Source organism: Anoplophora glabripennis, unplaced genomic scaffold (genome assembly GCF_000390285.2).
Source record: "Anoplophora glabripennis isolate ALB-LARVAE unplaced genomic scaffold, Agla_2.0 scaffold81, whole genome shotgun sequence".
NCBI classification, from domain to species: domain Eukaryota; kingdom Metazoa; phylum Arthropoda; class Insecta; order Coleoptera; family Cerambycidae; genus Anoplophora; species Anoplophora glabripennis.
The window spans coordinates 1392587-1418947 of NW_019416522.1; the positions used below are offsets into that span (position 1 = coordinate 1392587).

Consider the following 26361-nt stretch of genomic DNA (forward strand, 5'->3'; position numbering starts at 1 on the left):
CTATTTTCAATCAGTACATAAGCTTGTTTACAAATTAAAATTTATTTATTGCAATACTGCACAATAATATCTTACATCTAAAATAATCTGTATTATATATTTTAAAAATTGTACTATTTTGGAGTTTTACAATGTCTATAGGTATTTTTTCAAGTACAGTACAGTATAAAAATATACTTATTTTAAATTTATCCTAAGCTAAATTATATTTAATAAGTAAGCACTTAATAAAATTTATATTACTACACACCCTTCATTTGTATTACATATCCTTCAGAAAAGTTAACATTTTTATATTTGTTCATTTTATTTTTCCTACTTATGTAAATATCACCAGATTCACTCGTGTTTAAATTTAAATAGTTTGAAACACTTTCTAGTAACTCATCTAGTGTTTTTCGAAGTTCAGAAAATGTTGGTCTTTCCCTTGGTGCTGCTTTCCAGCACTTGCACATAATCGTGTATCTGAAAATATAGAAAATCTAATTTAGAAAAATATATGGTAGTTACCACTTATTCAAAAAATAAAAATATTTATGTTTCGATGTAGGTACCTATATAGGTACCTAAGAAAAAAAATATATACTAACAATTCATTACTGCAGTTGGAAGGCTTTTCCATACGATAACCACTTTTCAGGAGAGGTAATAAATCTCCAGTAGATATTCCAGGGTAAGGTGTACTTCCTAATGTTATTATTTCCCATAAGAGAATACCAAAAGACCAAACGTCACTTCGCGTAGTATACACTTGATGGGTCATTGATTCCAGTGCCATCCAACGGAGAGGTAGTTTACCACCAGTAGTTTTACAGTAGATTTTGTTATGATATACGTCCCTACTTAAACCGAAGTCTGAAATTTTCACTGTGTTGTCTTTACAAATTAAGACGTTCCTAGCTGCCAGATCTCGGTGTATCAGTTTTAAAGATGATAAATATTCCTACAAATAGAAATTAATATGCAATTTAAAAAATTATGGAACAAGACATGTGTTGAAATAAAATTTTAATAGCTTAAGTCTTGGGAAGTTTAGTAATTAGTAAATTCTCCGCAGAGTAAATATTAACGAAATTAATTTTCATCTTTCTTCTTCCACTTACCATTCCCAGTGCTATTTGTCGTGCATAAGAAACAAGATCCTTTGGTTGTGGAATGTCCATGTATTGTTCTACATTTAGATCATATAATTTATTTGAAGCACACTTTGTATATTCAAGTAAATTTGGTAAATTAATTTTGTCCTTGTTAATCCTAAAACATATCAATAATAGTAATAAAATGACTATTAAAAAATTACTAGGAAAAAAAATTGTCATGAAAATCTACTCGGTACCTAATTCTAGCACAAATAGATTCTGCTATAAGTTGTCAATCACCAAACCTGTTTGTGCTACAATTGTGTGGATTTTCATTTTCCATGTAGTTTTTTTTAAATACTAAAGTAATTATTTATTATGAACAACTTTACTGATAATATAAATCTTGGTAATGTAATGTAATGTAAATAAGACATACCCGTTCGTCAGCTTATTCCAAGCACTTCTCAAGTAGGTTTGTAAGTCACCCTTGGAGCAATATTCCACAACGAGAAGTGGTCCTTGGTTTGTGCCTTGAGTAATACATCCTATTAAAGAAACCAGATGGGGATGAGATGGTACCGATTTCATTATATCTATTTCTTGACAAAACTGTCTCAACTCTTCCTGGGAAGGATTATCTGAAACATATATTGGAGTAATGTTATTTAAGTTCAATATACACTCAATATTTACATTTACCTTTCAACATTTTAATTGCGACTTCTATACTATTTCCATTTTCCGCATAGTATTCTCCCTTTCTAACAATTCCAAATGCTCCTTCTCCAAGTACCTCTTTGGTTAGTATTTTCTCAGATAAAAGTTCCCATTCATCTGCTTGTTCCAAGGTATTTGTCCGGGTCTGGATGTAGTTCACCGTTGGTACATTTTTTTCTTCTATTTCCTGGACACATTAAAGTATATGTTTAATAATTTATCCATTAATAATGATTTTTCAAAATACCTTAAAATAATTCCTTTGCTGCTTCTTCACCAAGAAATGGTTGAAAAGTAGCAGTAAAATAAGGCCGATAATAACAAAGGGGCTTACAATGAGCAGAATAATTTCGGTGCTCATCCATGATTCACTCGTAAGTAGGACTGCGGTACTGTTCACAAACCTGTAAATAGTTGCTTCGGGACTTGATCCTTTTACAGAATGGGCTGCTAATGAAACTTGATAATACGTGTCCAATTCTATGTTGGTGAATTCGGCACTTGTTTCATTCTAAAAATAAATTACTATAAAGTTTTCATTTTATAGCCTGTACAGGATGTCCAAAAACGATTGGGCCATACTTCAAAGAGAGCTCTTTCGACAGTTAAGCAAATCAAGTTATCTGCTTTAGTACAAATTTCGTACAATTCTTAAAAGAATCCTTTTTTCTATTTTAATATATTTAAAAAAAAAAGAAGAAAAATACAGAAACTGCAAAATAATTTTTTATATCAGGATAAAGAATAATATTTTCATTTATATGTTATTGCTTGCAATCGTTATAATTACTTACTCCTGTAATATTTATTTTTAAGCTGCCATTGTTGATGGTGTTAAATATGACAGCTGTGTAATAATCTGGTTTATAACTTGGTTCGCTCCAAGACATTTTGACGTCATAACGTGGAAAGCCTACATGATTTCGAACGTGAATAACTTCTTCCACTTCGAAATTTTCTGGAATCTCTGGAACTAAAATTGGAAGATTATAGAGAAAAATTACTAAATGGAATTAATAATAAATATTCAAATACCTACCACAATTTGATAGGCTGTGAAAAGTCTGTAAACAAGTAGGAACTTCAATAATAAGCCATTTCTCCAAACTTTCACTACGAACATTATAGTCTTCCCTGACTGCTCTTATCGATAACGAATAATTGTTTCCAAATTGTAAATCAGTTATATTTATCTTAGGTGCAGCTAGTGGCTACAATAAAAGTTATTATAGTTATATAATAGTTACTGAACAAATATGTGAAAGAAAAAAATTTACTTACATCTTCAATATCTCTTTGTTTAACATCTCCTAATTCGTCACCCCCGTACCACATGATATAATAAAAGCAAGCTCTGTCTGTAAAAGATAATGTGTTAATAAATATGAATCATTAAATTGATTGACTGATACAGGGTGTTACAAAGTGGTTGGGACATCACTTAATTTTTCTGAAGTAAATAAGGCCGGAAATATTCTAAAATGAGGAGTTTAGAAAAAAGAATTATCCTCATTTCTATAATTTGGTGGATGCGCCAGTGGCAATATTCGAGGACGGTCATGTCAGATACAGAGTGTTGAAGTCTTCAATAACTTTATCATTAATTGGAGTAAATACGTAAAACTTGGGTTTTCTAGCATGAGAAATATAAATATGTTCTAGAATTTGCTATAAATAATTGAATTTTTAATCAAAAATTCTTATTCTCTGATATTTTTTCTAAGAAAAACGTATACTTGGTAAATGTCGTTTTGAACAACCGTTTTTTGGATATCTGGATCTAAAGGTTTCACTTCATAACCTTGTCATTTTATTCCTTCCCACTTATCCAGATTTATAACAATTTCTGACACTTTTCATGACAATGTTTTTTTCGTATAGGATCAACCTATGTTGGTAAAGATTATAACCACTAGTGAATAATTGAGGAAACCTGAAAAATTCATCTAATCAACCACATTCGATAATCTTCCTCATTATATTAAAGATTTTGTGAAAAGTAATGTGCATTATTTTAACAAACTTCTTATGAATTATTTGTAATGAATTATCATTTTTACATTTAGTCCAACCAGATTACTCTTGGAGAAAAAAAAAATTGTTACCTGGACTTTTATAAGTGGTAATGGTAAAAGGGCTTATAATTAACCTAAAAAAATAAAATGCGTAAGCAGGGGTGGCGGAGGATTGATCTGGGGGGTTGAAAAGTTGTGAAAAATTGTATCATTGGGATTTCTGGCGAAAGTTGACATCAAACAAAAAAGTATCCATTACAAAAGTTGTAGATCATGCAAAAATCTACAACTTTTGTAGATAACCGAGAAAATACGAAAAACGTTTTTTTTCTGATTTTTCATTTTTTACTTCTTATTTCCTCAAAAATAACTTAATTTTGACGAAACTTGGTGAATGTATACCTTTCTGTGTCTTAAATAACCACAAATTTAAATAAAAAAATCAAGAAGTTTCCGAGATATTCATTTTTTCCGGTCTGAAACACTTATTTTCAAAGAAAAATTCTACTTAGGAAAATCATCGTACAGAGTTCTACCGGTGATCATTTTTTTCGTTTCGACATATACTTTTTAATCAAGTTTAAAAACATGTTCAAAAATGCAAAAAAAATGACGCAACAATAAATTGTTCAGTAATTGATTTGAGATTTCAGCAATACAAAGTATTAGCTGCAAAGTCTACTGTTGACACGAAACCCGAAACCCCGAAATTTTTCAAAATCCTTTCATTTTTTTTTCTGGCTTTATTTGAAAACGAATTTTAAAATAAATTGCATATTTACAATGCCTCCTTTTTCGCTCTATCCAACAACATTTTTGCAATCCGATGTTTCGTCTTCGAGGGGCCATCATCAGGTTAAATTTTTTAAATACGTCGCTGCTATTTTTATGACAAAAATCGATTTTTAATTCTGAATTAGATGATATTACTATTGCAATCGCTTAAAAAGGTTTTTACCTATTATTTAAAATTTTTCCTGAGTACGGCTGGGAACGCTTTCAAAATATTTATTGGAGGAAGTCATAACTATAAAAGTCGAAACAGCACAAAATATCCAACAATTTTTTTATTGACTTTTATACTGTTATGACTTCATCCAATAGATATTTTGAAAGCGTTTAGAGCCGTACTCTGGAAAAATTTTAAATGATAGCTAAAACAAGCTAAAAATTTGGTCATAAAAATAGCAGCGACATATTTTAAAAAACTAACCTGATGATGGCTCTTCGAAGATGAAACGTCGGATTGCAAAAATATTGACGCCATTGTATAGAGCGAAAAAAGTGGCATTGTAAATATGCAATTTATTTTAAAATTCGTTTTCAAATAAAGCCAGAAAAAAAATTAAATAATTTTGCAAAATTTCGGATTTTTCCGGATATCTCCGGGACTACACGGAATTTTAACACTTTCTAAACGGCATATTGTTAGGTATAAAAAAACACCTTTTTCCCTAATCTGAGCCACCCTGTATCTCTTACCGTTTTCTATATCCTAATGCTATCCCATCCTTATCTTGGTAACACTGTATATCTGAATTCATCAAAATTTAAAAAAAATAAGTACACTAATCGGTCCTACGGAAAAAAATTATTATTTATTTTATTTATTCGACTTATGTTCATAGCAATACTGTACAACAATAAAGTTTTGGGTCAAACAATGAGACAGTTTTTTTATATTTTTTCGTACCATTGAATGGTGTAATCAGTTTTTGAATTTTTTTTAAACAATTATCAACAATTACTGAAAAATTCATCGTTGCAAGTCATTTTTTATTTTTTGCATTTTTGAGCATGTTTTTGAACTGTGATTACAGATTCTTTTATTTCACCAAAAAAAGTAGGTATGTCAAAACGAAAAAAATGATCACCGGCAAAACTCTGTACGATGATTTTCCTAAGTAGAATTTTTCTTTAAAAAAAAGTGTTTCAGACGGAAAAAAATGAATATCTCGGAAACTTTTTTTATATAAAAAAATTTGTGGTTATTCAAGACACAGAAAGATATAATATAATTTCACTAAGTTTCGTCAAAATTAAATTATTTTTGCGGAAATGAGAAATAAAACACGAAAAATATGAAAAAACGTTTTCCGCATTTTTCGAGGTTATCTTAAACAGTGACCTCTACTTGTAGATTTTTGCATGATCTACAACTTTTGTATTGGATACTTTTTTGTTTGACGTCAACTTTCGCCAAAAATCTCAATTATACAATTTTTCACAAATTTTCAACCCCCCAAATCAACCCTCCGCCACCCATGCTCACGCATTTATTTTTTTTTGTTTATTACCATTTCCACTTATAAAAGTCCAGGTAACAATTTTCTTTTTTTCCTCTAAATGAATTATTTCCATCGGTATAATTTAGCTAAGCTCAGTTTAAGATTTAAAGTAAAATATATAAATATATTATTTTAATAACATCAATTAAATAGGAAAAACTAATTTTAAGAAGACGTGTAACTATATCTAGATTTTGTCAATTTTGCAATTTGCTTCAGTAGGTATTTTATTAATAACCATGTATGCCACATATACTATAATCAAAATGTATTTCCAATTAAAATTTCAAAATTTCCGAGACGCGTTGAAGAAACATATTCCAAAATGATTGCATTGGTAAGACCTAATAAAAAGCGTATTACCTGCCCCTTGCTCCCATTTCACTAATGCCGTATATGTGTCATCAATTAATTTGAAAGAGTCCAAATAAACCTTCTTTACAGGTAATGGAGTTCTTCCTTGTCTTAAGGTCCTGATTGAAACTATAGGACTGCGTCGTAAATGCACGACAAAATTATCCGTTACGACGCTAGTAAGCTGAATCACGTAATTTGTATCGGGTTGCAGGTCCTCTAGGATTTGAAAGCCTTCAGTCGTCTGAAAAGAATAATTCATTTTATTCATTTAATTTTTAAGTGAAAGAAGAATGAACATATTTCGAAAACCATGATTAAGTAAATATAAAAAGATCACAGATTTATCTTTCTTTTATTTAGTAAAGTGATTAATCGGTACCAATACAGGCATCAGGACACAACTCAGTGTATGTGCCCTGCTATTGCGTCTGTCATGGATTATTACACAAAAATATGTTGACTATGTATATTATTTTTTATGTAATGTGCCCTCAGCAACGGAAGTTAAATGTACTACTAACCACCTCAGTAAAATTTCTGTCTGTTTCGGAGATAGAATACTCCAAGAAGTAGGATGTGTCATTTTTGGCATGCCATACGAAAACCATGAGTCCCTCATTTTGACAGTGCATCTCAGGTGGCGGCAGTACATCATCTGTAAATAAGTAGAATTATTGTAGTAGTAAGAATTGTAAAAAATTGTGATTTAATATATTTTATTTAGAACAAAATACATGCAAATATTTATATCTATACTATGAAGAAACGTGAATACTTATTCTTGTGCTGTACATGTAATGCTAATATGCCACTATACAGGGTGTTCAGTAAAAAATGTTACAAATTTCAAGAGTGTCTGCTTTGGATTTTTAAAGTACCTATATATTTTATTATTAATCCTCATTTTTTTTTTCTCTATTATAAAGGTATTAAATTAAATTAAATTAAATAAAAACTACTCCATGAGCCGCTGTCAGCTAGCAATAGCTAGTAATAATTATCCAAAATAAAAATCAAAAATGATACTCCCAAGTATTGCTAATATAAAAACGCATAGGTATTTGACATAGAGAAATTGTTAAATAATGTAATTTTTCAAATAAATATCTAGTATGTCGGTTATTCTGACATTCCCCTTGACAAAAAATAGCTACTATAGATATATCTTACTTTTCCAAATTTTATTACTGTTGTTTCTTGAGGTAGTCTCCCTGCGAGTACAATTCATAAATGTTAATACAAACAAAACAATCTCAATAAAATGTGGAAATAGTAGGTACGATAGTAATGAATAATAGAGGAAAAGTAACAGTACAGTCATTGAAGCTTTTCACCTCCAAATTCTTTGAAACTGTACCGATCGACGTGAAATTTGGCAGATAGTTAGAGAAAAGGTCAATGAACATTAGTGACATAGCGCCGATTGACGCTTCCACTCTGTTGGGGGTTGACACACCTTCTCGGGGGTGGATTTTTTTTTCAAAAATAACGCTGGAAATCGATAGAGAATCAAATTTTGAGCAAAAAAATATTCGGAGAATTTTTTCGAGAAATCAATAGTTTTTTAGTTATTCACGATTGAAAACTTGTAATTTTGAGTGAAAAAAAAAACACTCAAAGTATTTTTCGCGAATAACTCAAAAACTACGTATTTTATAAAAAAAAAAGAGTAATGAACAAAAATGTAGCTTATAAATAAACAAAGAAAATCGTTATTTAAAAAGTGTTGTCCTATACAAAGCGAAATATGGTTAGTTGAAGGGGACTTGTTTTGGGGGGAATACTCGAATCGATGTATTCAACGTCAAGTAACGGAAAAATGATTAAATTTACGTGTATAACGCTCCTAGAGTTTTTTTGTAGCACTCAAAAAGACCTTCAAAATGAGCACTTATAAAAGTTAATTAGAGCAAAATTGAAGGAGTTATCGTCAAAAACAGTAGGGTTGCTCATATTTTTTAAGGAAAATGAGCTGTACCATTTCCAGAAGAATTAAAATTAATCGTAGACCCTTTGCAATTAGTTTTGTTTTAGTGTTTTTCATACGATCCTGAAGTTAGACCGGTTTAGAATGCGTATTTTTGAATAATGTACGGTAAAAGTTGAATTCAATAAAAATTGCCTTATTTATATAATAATTCTGAAACTATGAAAGATACGTAAAAAATGACAGACAACAAAAATGTAGCTTTTTTCAACAAATATTCTGCTTTTTTTATTCCTACAGCATAAAAAATAAAGGAGATATCGCCGCTTGAAGTATCCATTTTAGTAAAAAAACGACCTGTGTCGAGCCTTTCGATCCTTTCCTTTTAAAAAAACAAAGGACTTAAAAGGCTTTATGTGCAAACGATCTTACAAATCTTGAAATTATCTTTAAAATGCTTTTTTGTAGGATACTATAGCTTCAAAATTAACCGAGTTATGGTAAAAAAACCAATGACATTTTTTCGGAGCAAAATAGGATTTCTCATTTTCATATATTATATGTTTATTATATTATACAAATAAAATAAGTAACAAAATTTAGTGTGATTATTTATATGCAGCGTAGCAATTTTTTTTATGATTGATTATATTTAAAAATCGATTATAATAAAAATATTTTACATTAATATTGGTAAAAGGGTAGTTTATAAGAGTTGAAAATGGCACAAGTAAAATATTCTTTCATAAACAATAAAAGGGAATTTTTATTTTAAATTATTGCACAATTATATTTATAAGATTTATAAGGGTTGAAAATTGTTATGAGATACAAATTCTATCATAAGCAATAAGGGAATTTTTATTTTAAATAATTGCACCGTTAAAGCATTTCAAGCTTTTAAAAAGCAATTTTGTATCATTTTTGTCAATAATATTTTTAGGGGTTGAAAGGGAAAAATTCTTTTATTAGCTATAAGGTGACTTTTATTTTAAATAATTGCACGATTTAATCATTCCAAATCTTTAAAAAGTAATTTTTTATCATTTTTTGCATAGGGGTAGTTTTTAAGGGTTAAATAAAGGGTCGAAAAGATCCAATATATCATAAAACATGTTCGAGAACATGGAACATTATTTAATCTTTGTGCGTGAACAAGATTTTTCTCAATAAAATGCTTAAATCTTAATTTTTTCAATTTTTTTCACTTAGTGGTAGTTTTTACCCCTAAAAAACAAAATGCGTCAATCGGGCTTATGTCACTTTTGAACTTGAGCCTAAGGTGAGCCTTATACTAAATTTTCATGCAAATCCATGCAGTTTCAAAGAATTCGGAGGTTACAGCTGATTTTCACCTTCAATGACTGTACTATAACTGTTTTATGTCAAATTCAAAACAAACCAATAAATCAAGTTAGTTTAAAACTATTTTGCTTCGTTAAAAATATATCTGCCTTCCAAAACTTTTCTCTTTCATTTTTATAACTACTTTTTAATGAAAATAAATATGAGGTCTTCCGTTTTATTTCCATATTTTTCATTTGCTGATAGATATTTTGAGAACATGCATATGTTTTTATTTGAAACAGCACTTTATTTACGTTAAAAATTATTACTTATTATTCAAAATTAAAACTGGACTAATTTCACTTGAGCACTGAAACGGCCAAATAAAAAGAGAAAACTTGATGTAGAATGAAATAGAAATTCAGGCAGCAGGTAACTCATAGTAAAGCTCTATGAGCACCGTTCCTCACTCCAACACTTAGCCACTGCGCATCCTACCCTCAGGTTTCAGATGAATTTAGCATAAATGTTTATTTTGATTCAAAGCAGCCACTTTTGAAGTAAGTCACATTTCTTTGGAAAGTATTTCTGGTGAACTAGAAACAAAGCTATAATAGTAGTTTACTTACCATCTGCTTGTCGAGTTTTACCACTAAAAGCTGACACTTTTGTGCGTCTATACTCGCATACGTTCGCTATACAGCTCGTATTCTGAAAAGAAAAATTCATTATTAAATTAAATCACCGAACATAGAAAGAAATCATAATCTCTTTTTTGTATTTTTTAGATGTTCCTGTACGTAAATCTCATAATAAATTTTTATTAATCGAGAGTTTATTCGAACAGAATTTTTATACAGCGTGTATCAGAATAACGTGCTCCTTGAGGTAATAGAATATGAAGAATAAGATTATCCTGTAAATTATGACCCCATTACTTTTTATTGTAAAGCAGGTCCTTTTCATCAAAAGTAATAGACATATTATAATCTGGTACGTCTATGTTTTGAGAGGTCCTACTCCTAAGGACCCTAAGGTGTTTATTTAACTCCAACCAAAAATATTCTAGGTCACAATTTTTTGAAGTTACAAATGTGAGGCTTTTAGAACGATTTTCTTATGTCCCCATTAATTCTACACAAAAAAATGTTCTCAAGTCGGAATTCTAAGTAAATTACATGAACAGAAACGAATAAAATACTGTAGAAAATACTAGCCAGCAATCGATTCCTGTAATAGACATTATCGAGAAATGAAAATCGAAGAAGATATTCAAGAAAAACGCCAGCAAAAAAATTTACTTTTTCAGTCATCTTTGGACACTTGAAATGAATAAAATCGTTATCACCCTTTTTTACCATGAAAGTACAACTGTAAAGGAAAAAAATGAGCCCTGATTCGTTTCTCTATGACTATTCGTCGAGCAAGAAGAGCCGATTTTCGAGATGACCCTTTTTTCGAAAAACGATATAACGATATAAAAATTTTTAGTGTTTTTTAATTTTTAAAAAAGGTACTTTCTTGCTTGCCGAGGGCTACATTTACAGCAAGTAACAAGTTTCAAAACCTTAACTTGCAAGTGATACAGCAAAAAAAAAGTTGATTTTTGAAGGTTTTTTAGATATACCTCGAAAAGAAATATAGCAATCGATATATTTACGAATAAGAATCGATAAGTTTTTTAATGGCTACAACTTTCTCATTTAACTTTTTTCGATTGGAGTTCAAGTTTTTTTTATTAGTGATAAACCGTGTTTTTGACATTTATGAATTTTTTAGGTTAACTTCGTCGTTTATGCACCACAGGAAAAATACACTATCTTTCTTAGATTTTTTTCCTATATCACCATATTTTTTGTTTCCAGGTGGTATTTTCTGTAAATTTAACATAAGACCGTGACAGATTGATTGGACTAAAATACTGGAGAAAATACTAGAGAATAAATCATTAAAGTTTTTATGGAACATGAAGTTTATCCAAAGCCAATAGAAACGATAACGTTTTCTTAAATTTTATTTATGAACCCCTGAGAATAGTGATCTTTTTGAATATCCGTAGTAATATGTTTTGATTTATTGTTAATTGACAATTTTTTAAAATTAATTTGCCAAACTTCTGTTCTGTAAGCATTGTAGCATAATTGCCCTGTAGGTATAACTATTTTAAAAATCATGTTATTTAGGACCTATCGAGAAAGATAATAAAGATAATCGAGATATTAGCAATTCTTTCTATTATACAGGGTGTCTCATAATTAGCTGCCAACCCTGAACTGGCCGATTCTATGATCAAAACTAAGTAAAAAAGTTCATATAAACATGGGTCCGGAAATGCTTCCTAAGGGCACAGGGACCCATTGAAGAGGGAGGAATGGAAATCATTTTTTTGCAATATCTCTCAATCGCGTAACAAATTGGACAGCAAATTCCGTTTTCCCGAACTGTTTTACGTTAAAAAGGTACTCTTGTTTCAAATCGTTATCTTTAATGGTTTCTGAGAAAATCGCTCTTGAATTAATCCCACTTTGGTCAATTTCATAGTAATTTAAACAAAATTATCAAGGTATTCTTATGTCAAAGTATTGTCAACCCGATTGCCAATTTAATAGTTCTAAGCGAAAAAAATGGAAGAGTTTACGGGACAAGAGTTAGTTGATATGATATTTATTTATGGCTTTTGCGATTGTAATGCTGCAGCGGCAGAACGCGAGTACGGGAGAAGGTTTCCAAATCGAAGGCTGCCATCAAGGAGGACATTCCCTACGGTATTCCGCAACTTAGCTGCAACCGCCACTTTTCGAAAGGCACCGGGTCAAGGACGTCCCAGGATTAATAGGGAACCGGAGGTCCTTGACGCTATTGAACAAGATCCTACGACTAGCATACGGAACATTTCAAGGCAAATAAATGTTCCTCGGCCAACGGTACTACATATCTTAAAGATTTCCTTAACAGAATTGATTACATGTGCTACTAACATTTCAGGTTGGAAGAATATTAAAGCGACAAGGTCTGTCTACATGCCTATCACTATCGACGTGTACACGGCTTGATACCAGAAGATTTTGCGCCACGTATGCAATTTTGTCGCTGGAGAACGAGCAAGCTTCCAATTTTGTGGTGTGACGAAGCTACTTTTACCCGAAATGGAAAATTAAATTTTCATAATTCTCATTATTGGGAAGAAGAGAACCCACATGTTGTTCGGAGAACAAACTTCCAGCAACGGTTTTCCATAAATTTATGGGCGGGAATAATTTACGACACTCTGATTGGACCTATTGAAATTCCACAACGTCTTAATTAAAATCTTTATTTAAACTTACTTCAAGAAAATTTTCCCCAAATTCTCGATGATCTGCCTCTAAATTTACGACGTAACATGTTTTTTCAACACGATGGAGCCCCGGCACATAGTGGTTGCAATGTTCTAAATTTCCTAAACGAAAATTTCGCTGGACGGTGGATAGGGAGGCACGGATCGGTAGCTTGGCCGCCGCGTTCTCCCGACCTAACCCCGCTGGACTTTTTTTTCTGGGGATATCTAAATCAAAAAGTTTACGCCACCGAAGTCGATACCCGTGAGGAATTGCTGCAGCGTATCAATGATGCAGCCAATGAAATTCGTCAAAACCGTTTTAGCATCTTAATAGCTTCGAGAAGTGTTACACGTAGGGCAAGACTTTGTATCAGTGAAGGTGGAGGGTTTTTTGAACAGTTTTTAAAATAGCTTGTTGTTTGTTATCAAAATTAAGTTTCCATCTTATGATCCCTTCGAAAAGTGACGGTTGCAGCTACATTGCGGAATACAGTGAGGAATGTCCTCCTTGATGTCAGCCTTCTGTTTGGAAACCTTCTGCCGTACCTACTCGCGTTCTGCCGCGCAGCATTACCATCGCAAAAGCCATAAACAAATCATCATATCATAATTGTTCTACATCAATAATGTGTATTACTGATTACGTATTAAATTATTATTATTTTTTTTGTTTAAATTACTATGAAATTGACCAAAGTGGGATTAATTCAAGAGCGATTTTCTCAGAAACCGTTGAAGATAACGATTTGAAACCAGAGTACCTTTTTAAACAGTTCGGGAAAACGGAATTAGCTGTCCAATTTATTAAAAAGTCAAAGATGAAAAAGTTACACACGCAAAGTACCAAGGGCCCCCCCGTACCCACCCCAATGGACCTTATGGAAATAAATGGATTAGTCCATCAAATTGCTCATCAAAATTTAGCTGGGTATACCAAATTTCATTCATTTATCACAACGCGATTGAGAAATATTGCAAAAAAATGATTTCCTCTTCATAGAACTTACCGGACGCTATTCTAAAATTTAAAATACCCTGTATTTGTCTTACATTAGTAGATATGATTTTGGAAAAGCATACTGCATAGATAATATTGCACAAATTAAATAAACGGCAAATCATAAATTTTCCTAAGTTGAAACGGAAATACATATTTCCTATATAATTAAATGCAAGTACATTGTTGTCAAACTACTACATTATAAACGGTAAACGACTTTTATTATAGTGAAGTTAACTTCATTTTCATAAACAAACAAAACAGGATAATCATAATTATTTTTACATTTAATTTTTGTTCTATTAGATAATATTAAGAATTTTCGCATTATAGTTTGTTCTATATTATGAGTAGATGCAGGAAATAGTGTTAATTTTTCATTTGATATTTCCTCTTCCATGATATAAACATTAAAGTCTCGACAACTTTTTCAGTCTGATGGTTGTTTATTTATCTGCACCACAAATGGTGCTTTATATATAACGTGGCTAAATAGGAATATCTAAATATCCGTTAATTCGTGTCGGACTTACCTATTTAACATATACACTAGGCATTGGTTCTGAAGGATTAGGATGATTAGATAAAATTTTATTAAAGTTAGGCTTGGAGCCTAATTTGCCCGTGTTTCATTTCCCGGATAAAGAAATGACTATTTAACTGCGAAGTAACCATCAAGTTCCATGTTTTTAACAAGAAATGGAGCAAAATACTTCAGTTTATACAGGGTGTCCCGTAAATACGTGTACAACGGAAGAGTGCAGATTTTTGGACTAAAAATAGGTCGATTTAGGCAAATTCACTCATATCCGAAATCTCATCGTTTGGTTGAACATTTTAAAGAAATTTTGTGGGGTGTGGGCTTTTGATTTCAATAGATGCGTATTAGTGTTATACAGGGTGGTTTTTAAAACTTACAATTGATAGAAAATTGATGAATTTTGAAAATGTCCATTCATAACTGTTTTTCCTTCGTGCAATGTCAAATATTTTTCAGTTGGTACCTGATTTATTTAATGAGCGGTTTAGGTACATAAAAATAATTTTAAATGTCTATATGTATTACCACTTATTTAATAAATTGATAGTAGGCACAGATTTTACATTTGTCTGCAATTTCAGTTTGATTTTTAAGTCATTGTATCCATCAATTCTTATTGAGTATTTAATACGAAAATATTTTTCGCATTTTACTTTCCAAGTAACAATTTAATTTTTTTAATAATCTACAGGAGTTGAGGAGTTTCATAAGAACTATTTATAAAACTATTGATAAATCTATATTTCTATAATCTCAGTAGGAGGTCATAAAGCCAAAAAGGAACGAACAAAAAATAACGGTCTTCAGGAGTTAAAGCTACATGCTTAAGGTTGGCGTTTTATTTTATAGATTATAGACAAGAAATCGCACTTTTAGTAAGACTATGATAGAAAGAGAAAATCCAACTAAAACTATAGAAATGTTAAAGATAAGAATTCTTTTAATTTTTCGCGGTGAAAGATCACGAAAAACATGGGCACCCATATAAACAGCGGAATGTACCTTTCCTGTTTTGTCGAGATTTTTGTAAGACTCAATAAATGTGATGACCTATTTCATGTGTTAATAGTTTCAATTTATGTTTATTATTATTATTATTCATTTTAATGTTATATTTTAATTTATTTAACAAGATNATTTAATATCAGGTATTGCTGCTCCGCTCCTGATCACCGATTCTAAGCGGTCTCGCATATTAATGCACCACCGGATGTCTCGTTACGTAATTCCTTGCCAAGCTTGTAAAAGAGCCTGTGTCAATTAATTGTAATAATAATATCTCTACTCTTCATTCTAGACTTGTGCGGGAGAGGAGGCGGCATATTATTAGTACGTAGGCCGCATTTGCGCCCAGGAACGATTTATGTTGGTAGGGCCTAACCACCATTCAGTGCAGGAATGAGGGAAACCTGGAAAACCTCATTAATTAGGGGGGTGGTCAAATGCCAACCGGTGTCAATTCCTCACATTGACCCAAGCCAACATTCTTCCACCCTACCATACCTGCACAGAGGGTGCCAATCCTCCGTAGAAGCATAGCTAATCTACGGTCTACCGGCCGCGGGAATCGAACCCGGGCGGAAATTTGCACACGATTTAAGGACTGACGCCTTAAACCGTGCGGCTATCGACCGACAATTAAAATTCAAAATAAAGTCAATTGTGTTGAATGGTTTGTTGCTATTGTTTATCTCAAACATTTAAATTATTTATCGACACCAACACCTACAATGCAAGAATAGAAGAAATTGAAATACAATAAAAACTAGTTAGATTTATACAGGGTGTTAGAAGTTTGACTGTCTTAATTGTAACAGACGATAGAATACATTAAAATAAACAAAAAAGCCTTATATGACATGGGTCCTAAACTCAACCATTTCTGAGAAAAAAAATATCAAAATCCCCAACTTGATGTACAAAAGTTCGGTTAATTAAGGAATATTGACATAACTGCGTACATAAAATACCATAAAATACAATGTTTATCACTTTTTTGAACTTCTTAATGCTTAGTTCTAAAAAATAATTACCTAGCGTTGTAATAAATTTAAAATCGAGCAATGTGACAACGGCGCGACGGATAACACGAGGTACTAAGCTTTCCAGCAATACGCAATTCAGTTGGTATCTGGAATTGCACCGTTCTGAGTGTTTTTTTTGTGTGCCACTATTTCCCTTTCTTGAGACTATCAATTAAATTCACAATATAAATTCAGAAAATAAGTTTTGGTTACTGATGACATGTCCACGCTGATGAAAATCTCCATGCTGCTAAAGTAATTCCTCATCAACATGAATTCAAAATTAATATTTAGTGAGTTATCGGTAATTTTATTATATGCCTTATTATATTACCAAAGAGACTAAATAAAGAAAACTATATATTTTTAATCAAACCTTGCCACATATTTATTAAACGATTTACGTTGTTACTTTGCCGTGTGGTTTATGCACGATGGTGCACCTTTTCCTTTCACGTTAGAGTAGTTTCAAAATCTCATGAGCCGCGAAATGCGCAAAAGGCGTGGCGTATCCACATAATTCTTCTAATAAGCACGTTGTGAAAACATTGACTCAGAATTAGACCACGTGCCTCATTACAACCAGGAATAAACTAAGGCACTCGGGCATCAATAAAGTCAACTGGCGAACGTTCGTTATGTATATTTTTATTGCTTAAATTAAAATAATAAAGAATAGAGCATTTTATTATGATATTTGTAATCGGAGCAAAGGCTTGTTTACGCTACGAGAGCTCGAGATAGACTGTGAATAATGGATGTAATGTTTTTAGGACGTAGAATAATTTAGGCGACGCGACGGTCGGAATTATGTTTCTGCGCATATCAAGGTTAAAGCTCATAAGATTTTGAAACAACTCTACCTGTTCGACGACATTTACATGTGCAATATCCGGGACGGTGGATCGGAAGAAAAAATGGCCACCGCGAGGGCCTGACTTAAAACCTTGCGATTATTTTTTGTGGGATCAAAAGTGTGTTCTTCTCCAGTGGATAATGGAGAGCAATTATACAGGAGAATTCTAAATGATGTAAACACTTTAAGAAATTATGCAAAAACCAAGTAACGTCTCCATTTTAACTTTTTGCGATAAGTAAATCTTTGTATACAAGAAAATTTTCAATTTTCTGCTTTAATTGTTTGTGTGATAAAAGCTACTATTTTAAACAAACTCAATTTTAGCACGATTTGGCAAAGACTGGATCATTTGGAATAGACAAATACAAAAATAGTGTCTATTATCAAATTACACAGCCACACAAAAAATAAAAAGTTGTCTGTACTTTTCATGCGACATATGTTAAGTGTAGTATTTTTGTCTCCTGATCACGAATTGAACTATCACATCACAGGAATTTCCTAACCTCATAGCAAAAATTCAGAACAAAGGTGCTGGGAAAAATACAATTTTTTTTTTCTATATTCAAATGTTCATTTATATGGTTAAGACCTCGCTGAACGTGAATCCGCGGTCAGAATTGATGGTTCTTTTTCTAACCTCAAAAAACTGGTCAGATATCATGAATTTTCAAAAAATAAGTTTCGCGCCAAATTAGGTGTACAAGGGTTTTCGGGGTTACTAATCACGGATCCGAGGTCAATTTTGCAAAATTCAAGATGGCGGATCCAAGATGGCCGAACATATTTTCAAAAAATAACACATTCGCGCCAAATTTGGTATACGGGGGTTTTCGGGGTCATTATTGTGCGAACAGAAAAAAGTCATGGAAGGATATTTTCAAGTGCATCAATTTCTAGCAGTTGTGAGTTTTAAAAATCATTCTGTATAACTCCAAAATGTGTCAGCAAAAGCCCATATCCCAAAAGCAATTAAAATTGTTAAACGCGTATTAGTTACTTTAAATATTCAAAAATTTTTCAGAAACTTTGAGGTCGTCTAGCGGCTAAACGAAGCGGTTTCGGATATAGGTGTAGGTGAATTAACTTTATTTAACCATTTTTAGTCTAGCAATTTATGGTTTTACGTCGTACAAGTATTTAAAAAATAAATCTCGATCCATTTGAATCTAGAGACAAAAGCTATATGGTAATATTAAATGTTTACAGAGGAATGTGAAATAAGAGGTCATGAGTTTTAGATGTTGCGTTATTCATAAGGGTCGATTTTCGTATATATTACCTATATCAGGTCGTTAGTCACTATTCTTTAGGTAATAAAACGGTTCAAAAAATACATTCCATACAAGTAATATTGTTATTTTGTTGTTTTTAATTGATAATCAAGATTGACCTCACATGCATTGAATAAATGATAAAATGTTGCAGTTAGAATATTTTTATGTATACGAGGTCTGTTCAGAAAATAACCGAACTTTATTTTTTTAAATTTTATTATTAATTTGATACATTATTGGTCCTTGTCTCCTTCAATATGCTCCCTTCCCCTATTGATACACTCTTCCTAGCGGTGTTTCTATTTGCCGTAGCAGTCCTGGATAGCGCCATTTAAAATGGCCCTTAAAGTGCGTTGCGAATTTGCTTTGACGTCATCATTACCTAATCGGAAAGCGGCGTCCTTTCAGCACTGACTTTAATTCCGGAAATCAGAAAAACTCGCAAGAACTCAGGTCTGGCCAGTAAGGAGTGTGATGGAAGATAGTAATCTGATTTTTGATATAAAACTGGTGAATCCATAAAGCTGAGTGTGTGAGCGCATTGTCATGGTGCATGAACCATGGCTGTCTCGCCACAACTTTGGTCTCTGTTTGCGGATTTTGCGGATTTTTTTCACGTAACCGTTGTTAAAGACCTTGATAGTACACACGGTTCACTGTGCCACCTTGAGCCCGGAATTCAAAAAGAACAATTCCATTAAACTTGAGAAAAACTGTGAACATCATTTTGCATTGGATCTAGACTGACGTGCTTTCTTGGGACATCCCTTGCCAATTCATTGTGATGATTGAACTTTTGTCTCAATGTCGTAGCCGTAAACCCAGCTTTCTTCACCAGTTGTGATCCTTTGAATGAATGTTTCATCGTCATTGGATTGTTCAAGGAGTTGCCGACAAACGTCCACACGATTTTCTCTCTGTTGTTCGGTCAACTCAATACATTTTCAATATTTCAGTCAAAATTCCATGGCATAACCCGATTGAGATACTAACCTCTTCTGCATTTCTCTGACAGTTAATTGGCGATTTGCACGCACCAGATCTTTGACTTTCCGAATGTGGGAGTCATCAGTTGAAGTCGAAGGCCTTCATGGTCGAGGATCATCTTCAACTGACTGACGACCACTTTTAAATCGTGAAAACCATTCGTAACATTGCTTATGACTTAGGACATCATGTCCGTAAGCACAAAACTAAATTGAGTTATCAACAATCCAAGAACATGTAGCTAGTTCTAGTTACTGAGGAGGTTCTGCACAATGCAATGCTGCCAACCGCACATCACTAAATATCTCCATTAGCGCGTTATTTAAAAAGTTCGGGTATTTTCTGAACAGATCTGGTACATACCTACTTATAATTATGCAAATAAAATTGTTATTTCCAAAAATTAGTAGAGAATTGATATCTACTTTGAAATTTAATAGATAATAGCTTTGAAGGGGTGTACTACTGCTCTAGACAGTAAAACAATATGCAAAAAATAATATAATCAAATATTCGTAAAGCAATAATAAAATATGTAAATGTTATTCTATTGGTGACAATTCCATTAGCATAATAGACATTTTTGATGAATAACAACAGGATAAACTGCATAAGAATTGCTTTTCGATTTATTGCGTTGCATCGAGAGATGTATGCAAAACAATTGCATTACAAACCTGACGGTAAGTTGTTTTACATTTTTAATAATATACACATACTTACAGTTGTCTCTAGTGTTAAAATCGAGGTTAAAATAAATAAATTTTATAATATGAATTATTATAATATTTAGTCTGAAAAGCTGCATGTGCTATATAATACAGTAGCAACAAAGTGGCAACAAAATATTAAAAGCAGTCTCAATGAACTTGGGGAAAAAAACCTTTTTTGGTTTTTATTTTTTTACGTGCAAATGGTGCGTCGTACGAGAGTAAGTCTAGGGACCGAATTTGCTGTAAAATAAATGGAGATTTTAAAAATAATTTTAGTTTTTAGAAAAAGCAGTGGCGTACCATTTTTTTCTTCAAAAATGTTTAGTTCAACAGTTCAACCTCGTACGGACGTCATTGGCAAAGATTTTAAAGCATTTTTTACATCAAACAATGCTCCTTAATGATTAATAGGTGTGTACAAAATTTCATAAAAATATCTGGAGTGATAAGAAAATTATAATAAAAAAGTAAATTTTTTCTTAAAACTGTAACACCCTGTAGCACAAAAATTAAGAGGTTTAGGACATATGTTGATATTAAGTTTTCTTCTTAAAATGACCCAAGGATTCACACCCTTAAGTATCGGCATTCAATTAATAAACGCCCTGTATAGTACAGCAATAAAATATTACCTATTTTCTACAAACGAATGGTTAATAAAATAATAAGTACCTAAATGATGACAAAATGTATAGCTTTCTTCTTAAAAAAAACAAATATATCGCTATATTCTGCTTTATATTCTTCAGACCTTGAATAAAAATATATTTAGCATAACATGAATTATTTCCTTCGTCAATCAGATAAAAGCTATGGGCAAGAAAAAATGGAACGAGAAAATTTGTCCTCTATGTCAGTCAACAAGATTGCTAGATAATTAAAATAATCTAAACTTTGAAAATATCTCTATAAATCAACGGATCAAGTCAAAAAATTTATCATAAGAAAACACTAAATTGTCGGTTTATTGGATTTACGTTTGGAAAACTTTCTTGAATGGAATCAAACAGCTTATGTGTAAATAAATATACACAAGTCCACAAAGCGTAAACTATTTACTTTGTGACGTAGTCTATAAATTTAAAGTTTTGCCGGAGTCGCTGGAGGTAGTATCTAGCTACCTCCTTTTTCAACTCCGTTTAAAAAATAACTGCACCTAATCAAAACAACTTCAGGTAAGTTTTTTTTTATAGAATCTTAAAACATGTTTTAACATTTAGACATAAATAGCTTTCACTTCTCTTGGGAAAATTGTCATCTCTTTTTGGAAAAATAGTTATAAACCAATCATAAACTAAAATTAAGCCCATGTTATCTGCACGTCGTCTATATTCGTCATATTATTTTAATAAATTCGGTTATTAAAACACAGAAGATTATGATATGGGGGATTATTTCTTGTCTGGTAATACCGAATACCGGATCAATCCACCCAAAATAGTAAGTGCGTAATCTTCACGAAAATATTTTCCTTTCCCAACATCTACGTTATAATTTAGTATTACCTGTGTTGAAAATATAACAATAATACGTATAATAAAAAACTTTTTCACAAATTATGTATAAAATATCAAATTTCAAATATGACTATATTCATTATTTTTTTTGAAGAAACGATACCTAAGCAAAATTACCTAAAAATCAATTTGTAGCTTTTGTAAAGAATTCCGAATTATTCGAAAGTACAGTAAAAAAATAATTTTCATCTACCTATACAGCTACTTCGGCAACTTATACGGATTTTAAACAGTAAATATCTTGGAATAGAAACAGCTTTTACTACAATTTTGAATTCATCAACTTTTTTAATTATATAAAAATCCCACCTTAGTTTCAACGCACCGTCTGCATAATTCCACTTTCAATTTTTCCTTATTGGGTCTAGCCCAAGTTTTACTTGCTGATATAAAAACGATTGCGAAAACCGTCACTTTGATCGACCACATATTGAAAAAAACTACCTTCAGAGAAACATTTTCGCACAAACCAAACGACTATTCGAAAACTGAGCTTTATGATAAGCGTCTTCTATCAAGGTGCGCGCTAAACTGTCTGATTTCTGATATTTATGATAATAAAAGTATTCTTGATGTAGCATTTTATAGGTACAGGTAGGGCACTACCTAAGGAATTATTAATTAGTTCTAAAGGTATTTTATAATAAAATAATAAGGGTATTAAGGTGTGGGAATTTCAACTATTTTGATATCATAAAACCTAGGTATAGGATTTATGTAATAATTATTGTAATACTAAGCATTTACATAAATTTGCATATAGTTGATATAATTTGATCATTTAGAGTAAACTAAATAGGATGATGTAAAATACAAATGAGTATTTATAATTGCTTATAAGGATCTTGATTGTATTGTTAACGAGTCATGATTTTCTTTTTTATTTTTGAAAACGATATAGACGAAAGTTTCCATAGGAGAAATTTGTATGAAAAATAGAAAATAATTAAAAAGTTTTATACGATCACCGATAATAAATTTACATTTAAATGGTGTGTAATTTTATAGATCTGAACATAAAAAACTAGACGCATCAACATAAATTAATTAAAGCTGGTATAAAATCACATATTACGATAAATTTTCTGAAATAGCCAATTTGTATTTAAATTTCTTTTTGCGTTGTACTGAAATGGCTAATTCTAATTTAATTTAAATAATCATACCGAGGAATAGAATTAATAAAATCAGTTTCAAAATTAGGTAGGTAGGTACATTTCTTATTATTTTTAACGTAATTCGCAGATAACTGCAGATTTGAAAATATTTGCCAGTCATCCACAGATTATCCTTTAAATATATTTTTAATCCACTTTTGGCTAATTTTCTATAAAAGCTTACTCCTAATCTAAATAAGACAAATTGCACGTTTTCATCTCATTTATAAGAGTAAAAAGTATTGTAACATAAACATGTCAATGTATTTTAAATTTTAGTCATTTTAATAATACCCTAGTATTTTTTATAACAATCAATCAATCAATAGGTTGTTTGAAGCTGGTCTTATTATTTTTTTATTTGAAAACTGAAAGTAAACTGCGACTAAAATATTTATTTATTATATGATTCATTAAACTATAATAAGATGACATCCTATTATATCGACTGCCACTGCCTCATATTAATGTTAGAAGTTGAACTGTATTTTTTACGTAAGAATTTAGATATATTTTTATAATAACTTAAAATGTGATAATTCGGTCATGAAGAATTTGAGTTTCGTGCTAATAATATTCTTTTAAAACTATTACATCAAAATTGCCGAATAAAAAACACTACTATATGATTTGGCTTGCACACGCACTGAAAAATATACAGGGTGTTATCAAAGTTGAGTTATTTATTTTAACAGCTGGTAGAACACGTAAAAAAGTCGATTTACCAAAAAACTTTATATAAAAGTTGCAGAAGAGGAGAGTTATAAAAATCCTGTTCTACAAAAATTGTTCAAAATTGTTACCGTTTGTTTACCATTTATGTTTTTACAGCGCAGAGGTCGAAAATGACAATAAATCAGGTTTGTATGATAAAGTTTTTAAATTTCATTTTTTTAAAATAATTGTTAATAATTGCTTTGTTTGGCAACTTTTATATAAACGATTTTTAGTAAATCGACTTTCTTTTACGAATTCTACCAGCTGTTAAAATAAATTACTCAACTTTGAGAACACCCTGTATATCCCATCAATAGTCTGAAAACGGCATCGTTTCAGCACTGATTTTAATTTCGAAAATAAGAAAAAATCGCAAGGAGCCAGGTCTGGAGAGTGAGGAGGATGAGGGAGGACAGTAATCTGATTTTTGGCACAAAACTGAAGAATTGACAAAGCTGAGTGTGCGGACACATTGTTATGGTGCAAGAACCATGAGTTGTCTCGCTACAATTCTGGTCTCTTTTTGCGGATTTTTTTCAAGTAACCCTTGTAAAACGCCTTGATAGTACACCCGGTTCATTGTTTCACCTTGAAGCAAGAACTCAAAATGAACAAATTCATTAAAGTCGAAAAAAACAGTGAGCATCACTTATCACTTTGACATTGGATTGAGACTGACGTGCTTTCTTGAGGCGTCGGGATCCTTTGCCAACGCATGATGATTGAACTTTTGTCTCATTTTTCAATAAAAATTTCATGACATGACCCAATTGAGATGCTAACCTCTCCTGCGATGACTCTGACAGTCAATCGGCGACTTGCTCGCACCAGATCTTTGATTTTCCGAACGTAGGAGTCATCAGTTGAAATCGAAGACCTTCCTGGTAGAGGATCATCTTCAATTGACTGACAACCACTTTTAAATCGTGAAAACCATTCGTAACATTGCGTACGACCCAGAGCATCATCTCCGTAAGCTCGTTTCAAACGTTGAAACGTTTCCGTGAAAGTTTTTCTCAGTTTCATGCAGAATTTTATGTTGCACCGTTGCGCGTTGTTCCAGAAAACAGCACATATCAAAAATCGTGACTAACACGTCGTTGCACTTAAATAACAATATCACGAAAACTAAATGAGATATCAAAAATCCAAGAACATGTGGTTACAGTAGGTTATGAGCAACGCAATGCTGCCAAATGCATATGAGTAAATATCTCCATTAGCGTATAATGCAAAAAGTTCACTTATTTTCTGAACATACCTCGTACAATTCAATTCTCACTCCTTAAACACTAACTGAAAATTGTTCAAAATGATGGGAATGGAACCCATAACTAAAAGCGTCTGTAAAGTAATTTCTGTGGATGTATATGTTCTAGTTAAATTTAAAAACTTTTTGGTGGTTATCTATACTCCTTGTAACGTTGCGCGTGATATGATAATTGTACTATTGAATATATGTTAATTTGAATTTTAGCGTACCCGCAGTGAAGCAGACGAATTACATACTTACAAATGATATCTAACCCCTACATAATTGTCTTGATGATAAAAGCTTTGATACTATTTTTACACACGATACAACATTAATGTAAACTTTACAGAATTGGTTCAAGTTAAAGATTATAAAACTATTAAAAAGTTTTGCATATAAAAAATATAAATACAGTTCCTATAAATAGAATTTGAGTTCTTATATTATTATCATTGAGATAGAAAACAGATAATTTGGAAGACTACTACGTTGTATTACTAAACGTTACGTTATATTATTAAAATAAATGATAAGATTTAAAAACACACAAAACAACATAAATAAAAACTTTCACCTAACTTTTAAACAGCCAACAAGATGATAGTGTAAGAAATAATTCAATTTCAAACGTATTTTGCAAGTCTATGTACCTACTTTCAAAGGAATATTAAGCACGAAAACTTATGTTACGGGAACGGATACCTACTTTGATTTCAACACAAAATCTGCAGAGTTCCTCGCTATTCGAGTCGTTTTTTTCGCAGCATACACTAGTCAACATAAAGACACACACAAGGATCAACTTTAAAAGTATCATTTTTCACGAAAACTAAATCACTTCTTCGGAAATGTCGAGGCACATATTCGGAAGCGGTGATATGCCGCGGATTGTAGCGTGTCGACGGTTTAATTGATATGCAAGCGAATTGGACAAGTTCCTATCAAGGTGCGCATAAAATTGAGTAAAACTACTTCGAAATGTCTTTGATCAGGTTTAGTATTAACTGTTATAGACAGCTGAGCACAATTTGCAATCAAGGAAGATTTATGTTTGTCTGGAGATTTGGAAGTGGTCGAGACAACGACGAATTCTAATTTTACAAGAATAATGTTTATTGTGTGTTTACAATTCTACAAAATTATTTTTTAATGAGATACATCGTAAAGATAAAGAATTTCTGTACAATTTCTTTGTTGGAACGTCTAGAATCCTGGTAGTAGTTCATTAGGCTTTAAAGGAAAAAAAATGGTGATTTTACTGACTTTCTTCCAGACAAACCCATTAGTTCCATTTTTGTCTTCCATTTCATCAGGCAATTTAA

The 26361-nt window shown here is 31.6% G+C and overlaps 1 protein-coding gene across 2 annotated transcripts; it reads right to left on the reverse strand.

The window, feature by feature from the left end:
- Positions 1 to 93: 93 nt before the first annotated feature.
- On the reverse strand, positions 94 to 25937 carry LOC108908858 (tyrosine-protein kinase receptor torso). 2 transcript variants are annotated; one of them, XM_018713010.1, is made up of 13 exons: positions 25746 to 25937; positions 10303 to 10384; positions 6981 to 7114; positions 6466 to 6700; positions 3081 to 3157; positions 2839 to 3010; positions 2594 to 2772; positions 2047 to 2310; positions 1782 to 1986; positions 1519 to 1720; positions 1104 to 1254; positions 591 to 943; positions 94 to 465 (listed from the first exon to the last, which is right to left on the reverse strand). In XM_018713010.1, exons 1-13 carry the CDS (start codon positions 25854 to 25856, stop codon positions 243 to 245), a joined length of 2388 nt encoding a protein of 795 aa, XP_018568526.1. In that variant the 5' UTR covers positions 25857 to 25937; the 3' UTR covers positions 94 to 242. The 2 variants fall into 2 exon arrangements, with proteins under 2 accessions (XP_018568526.1, XP_018568525.1); XM_018713009.1 differs by lacking the exon at positions 25746 to 25937 and adding an exon at positions 22220 to 22424.
- Between the last annotated feature and the right edge of the window lie 424 nt (positions 25938 to 26361).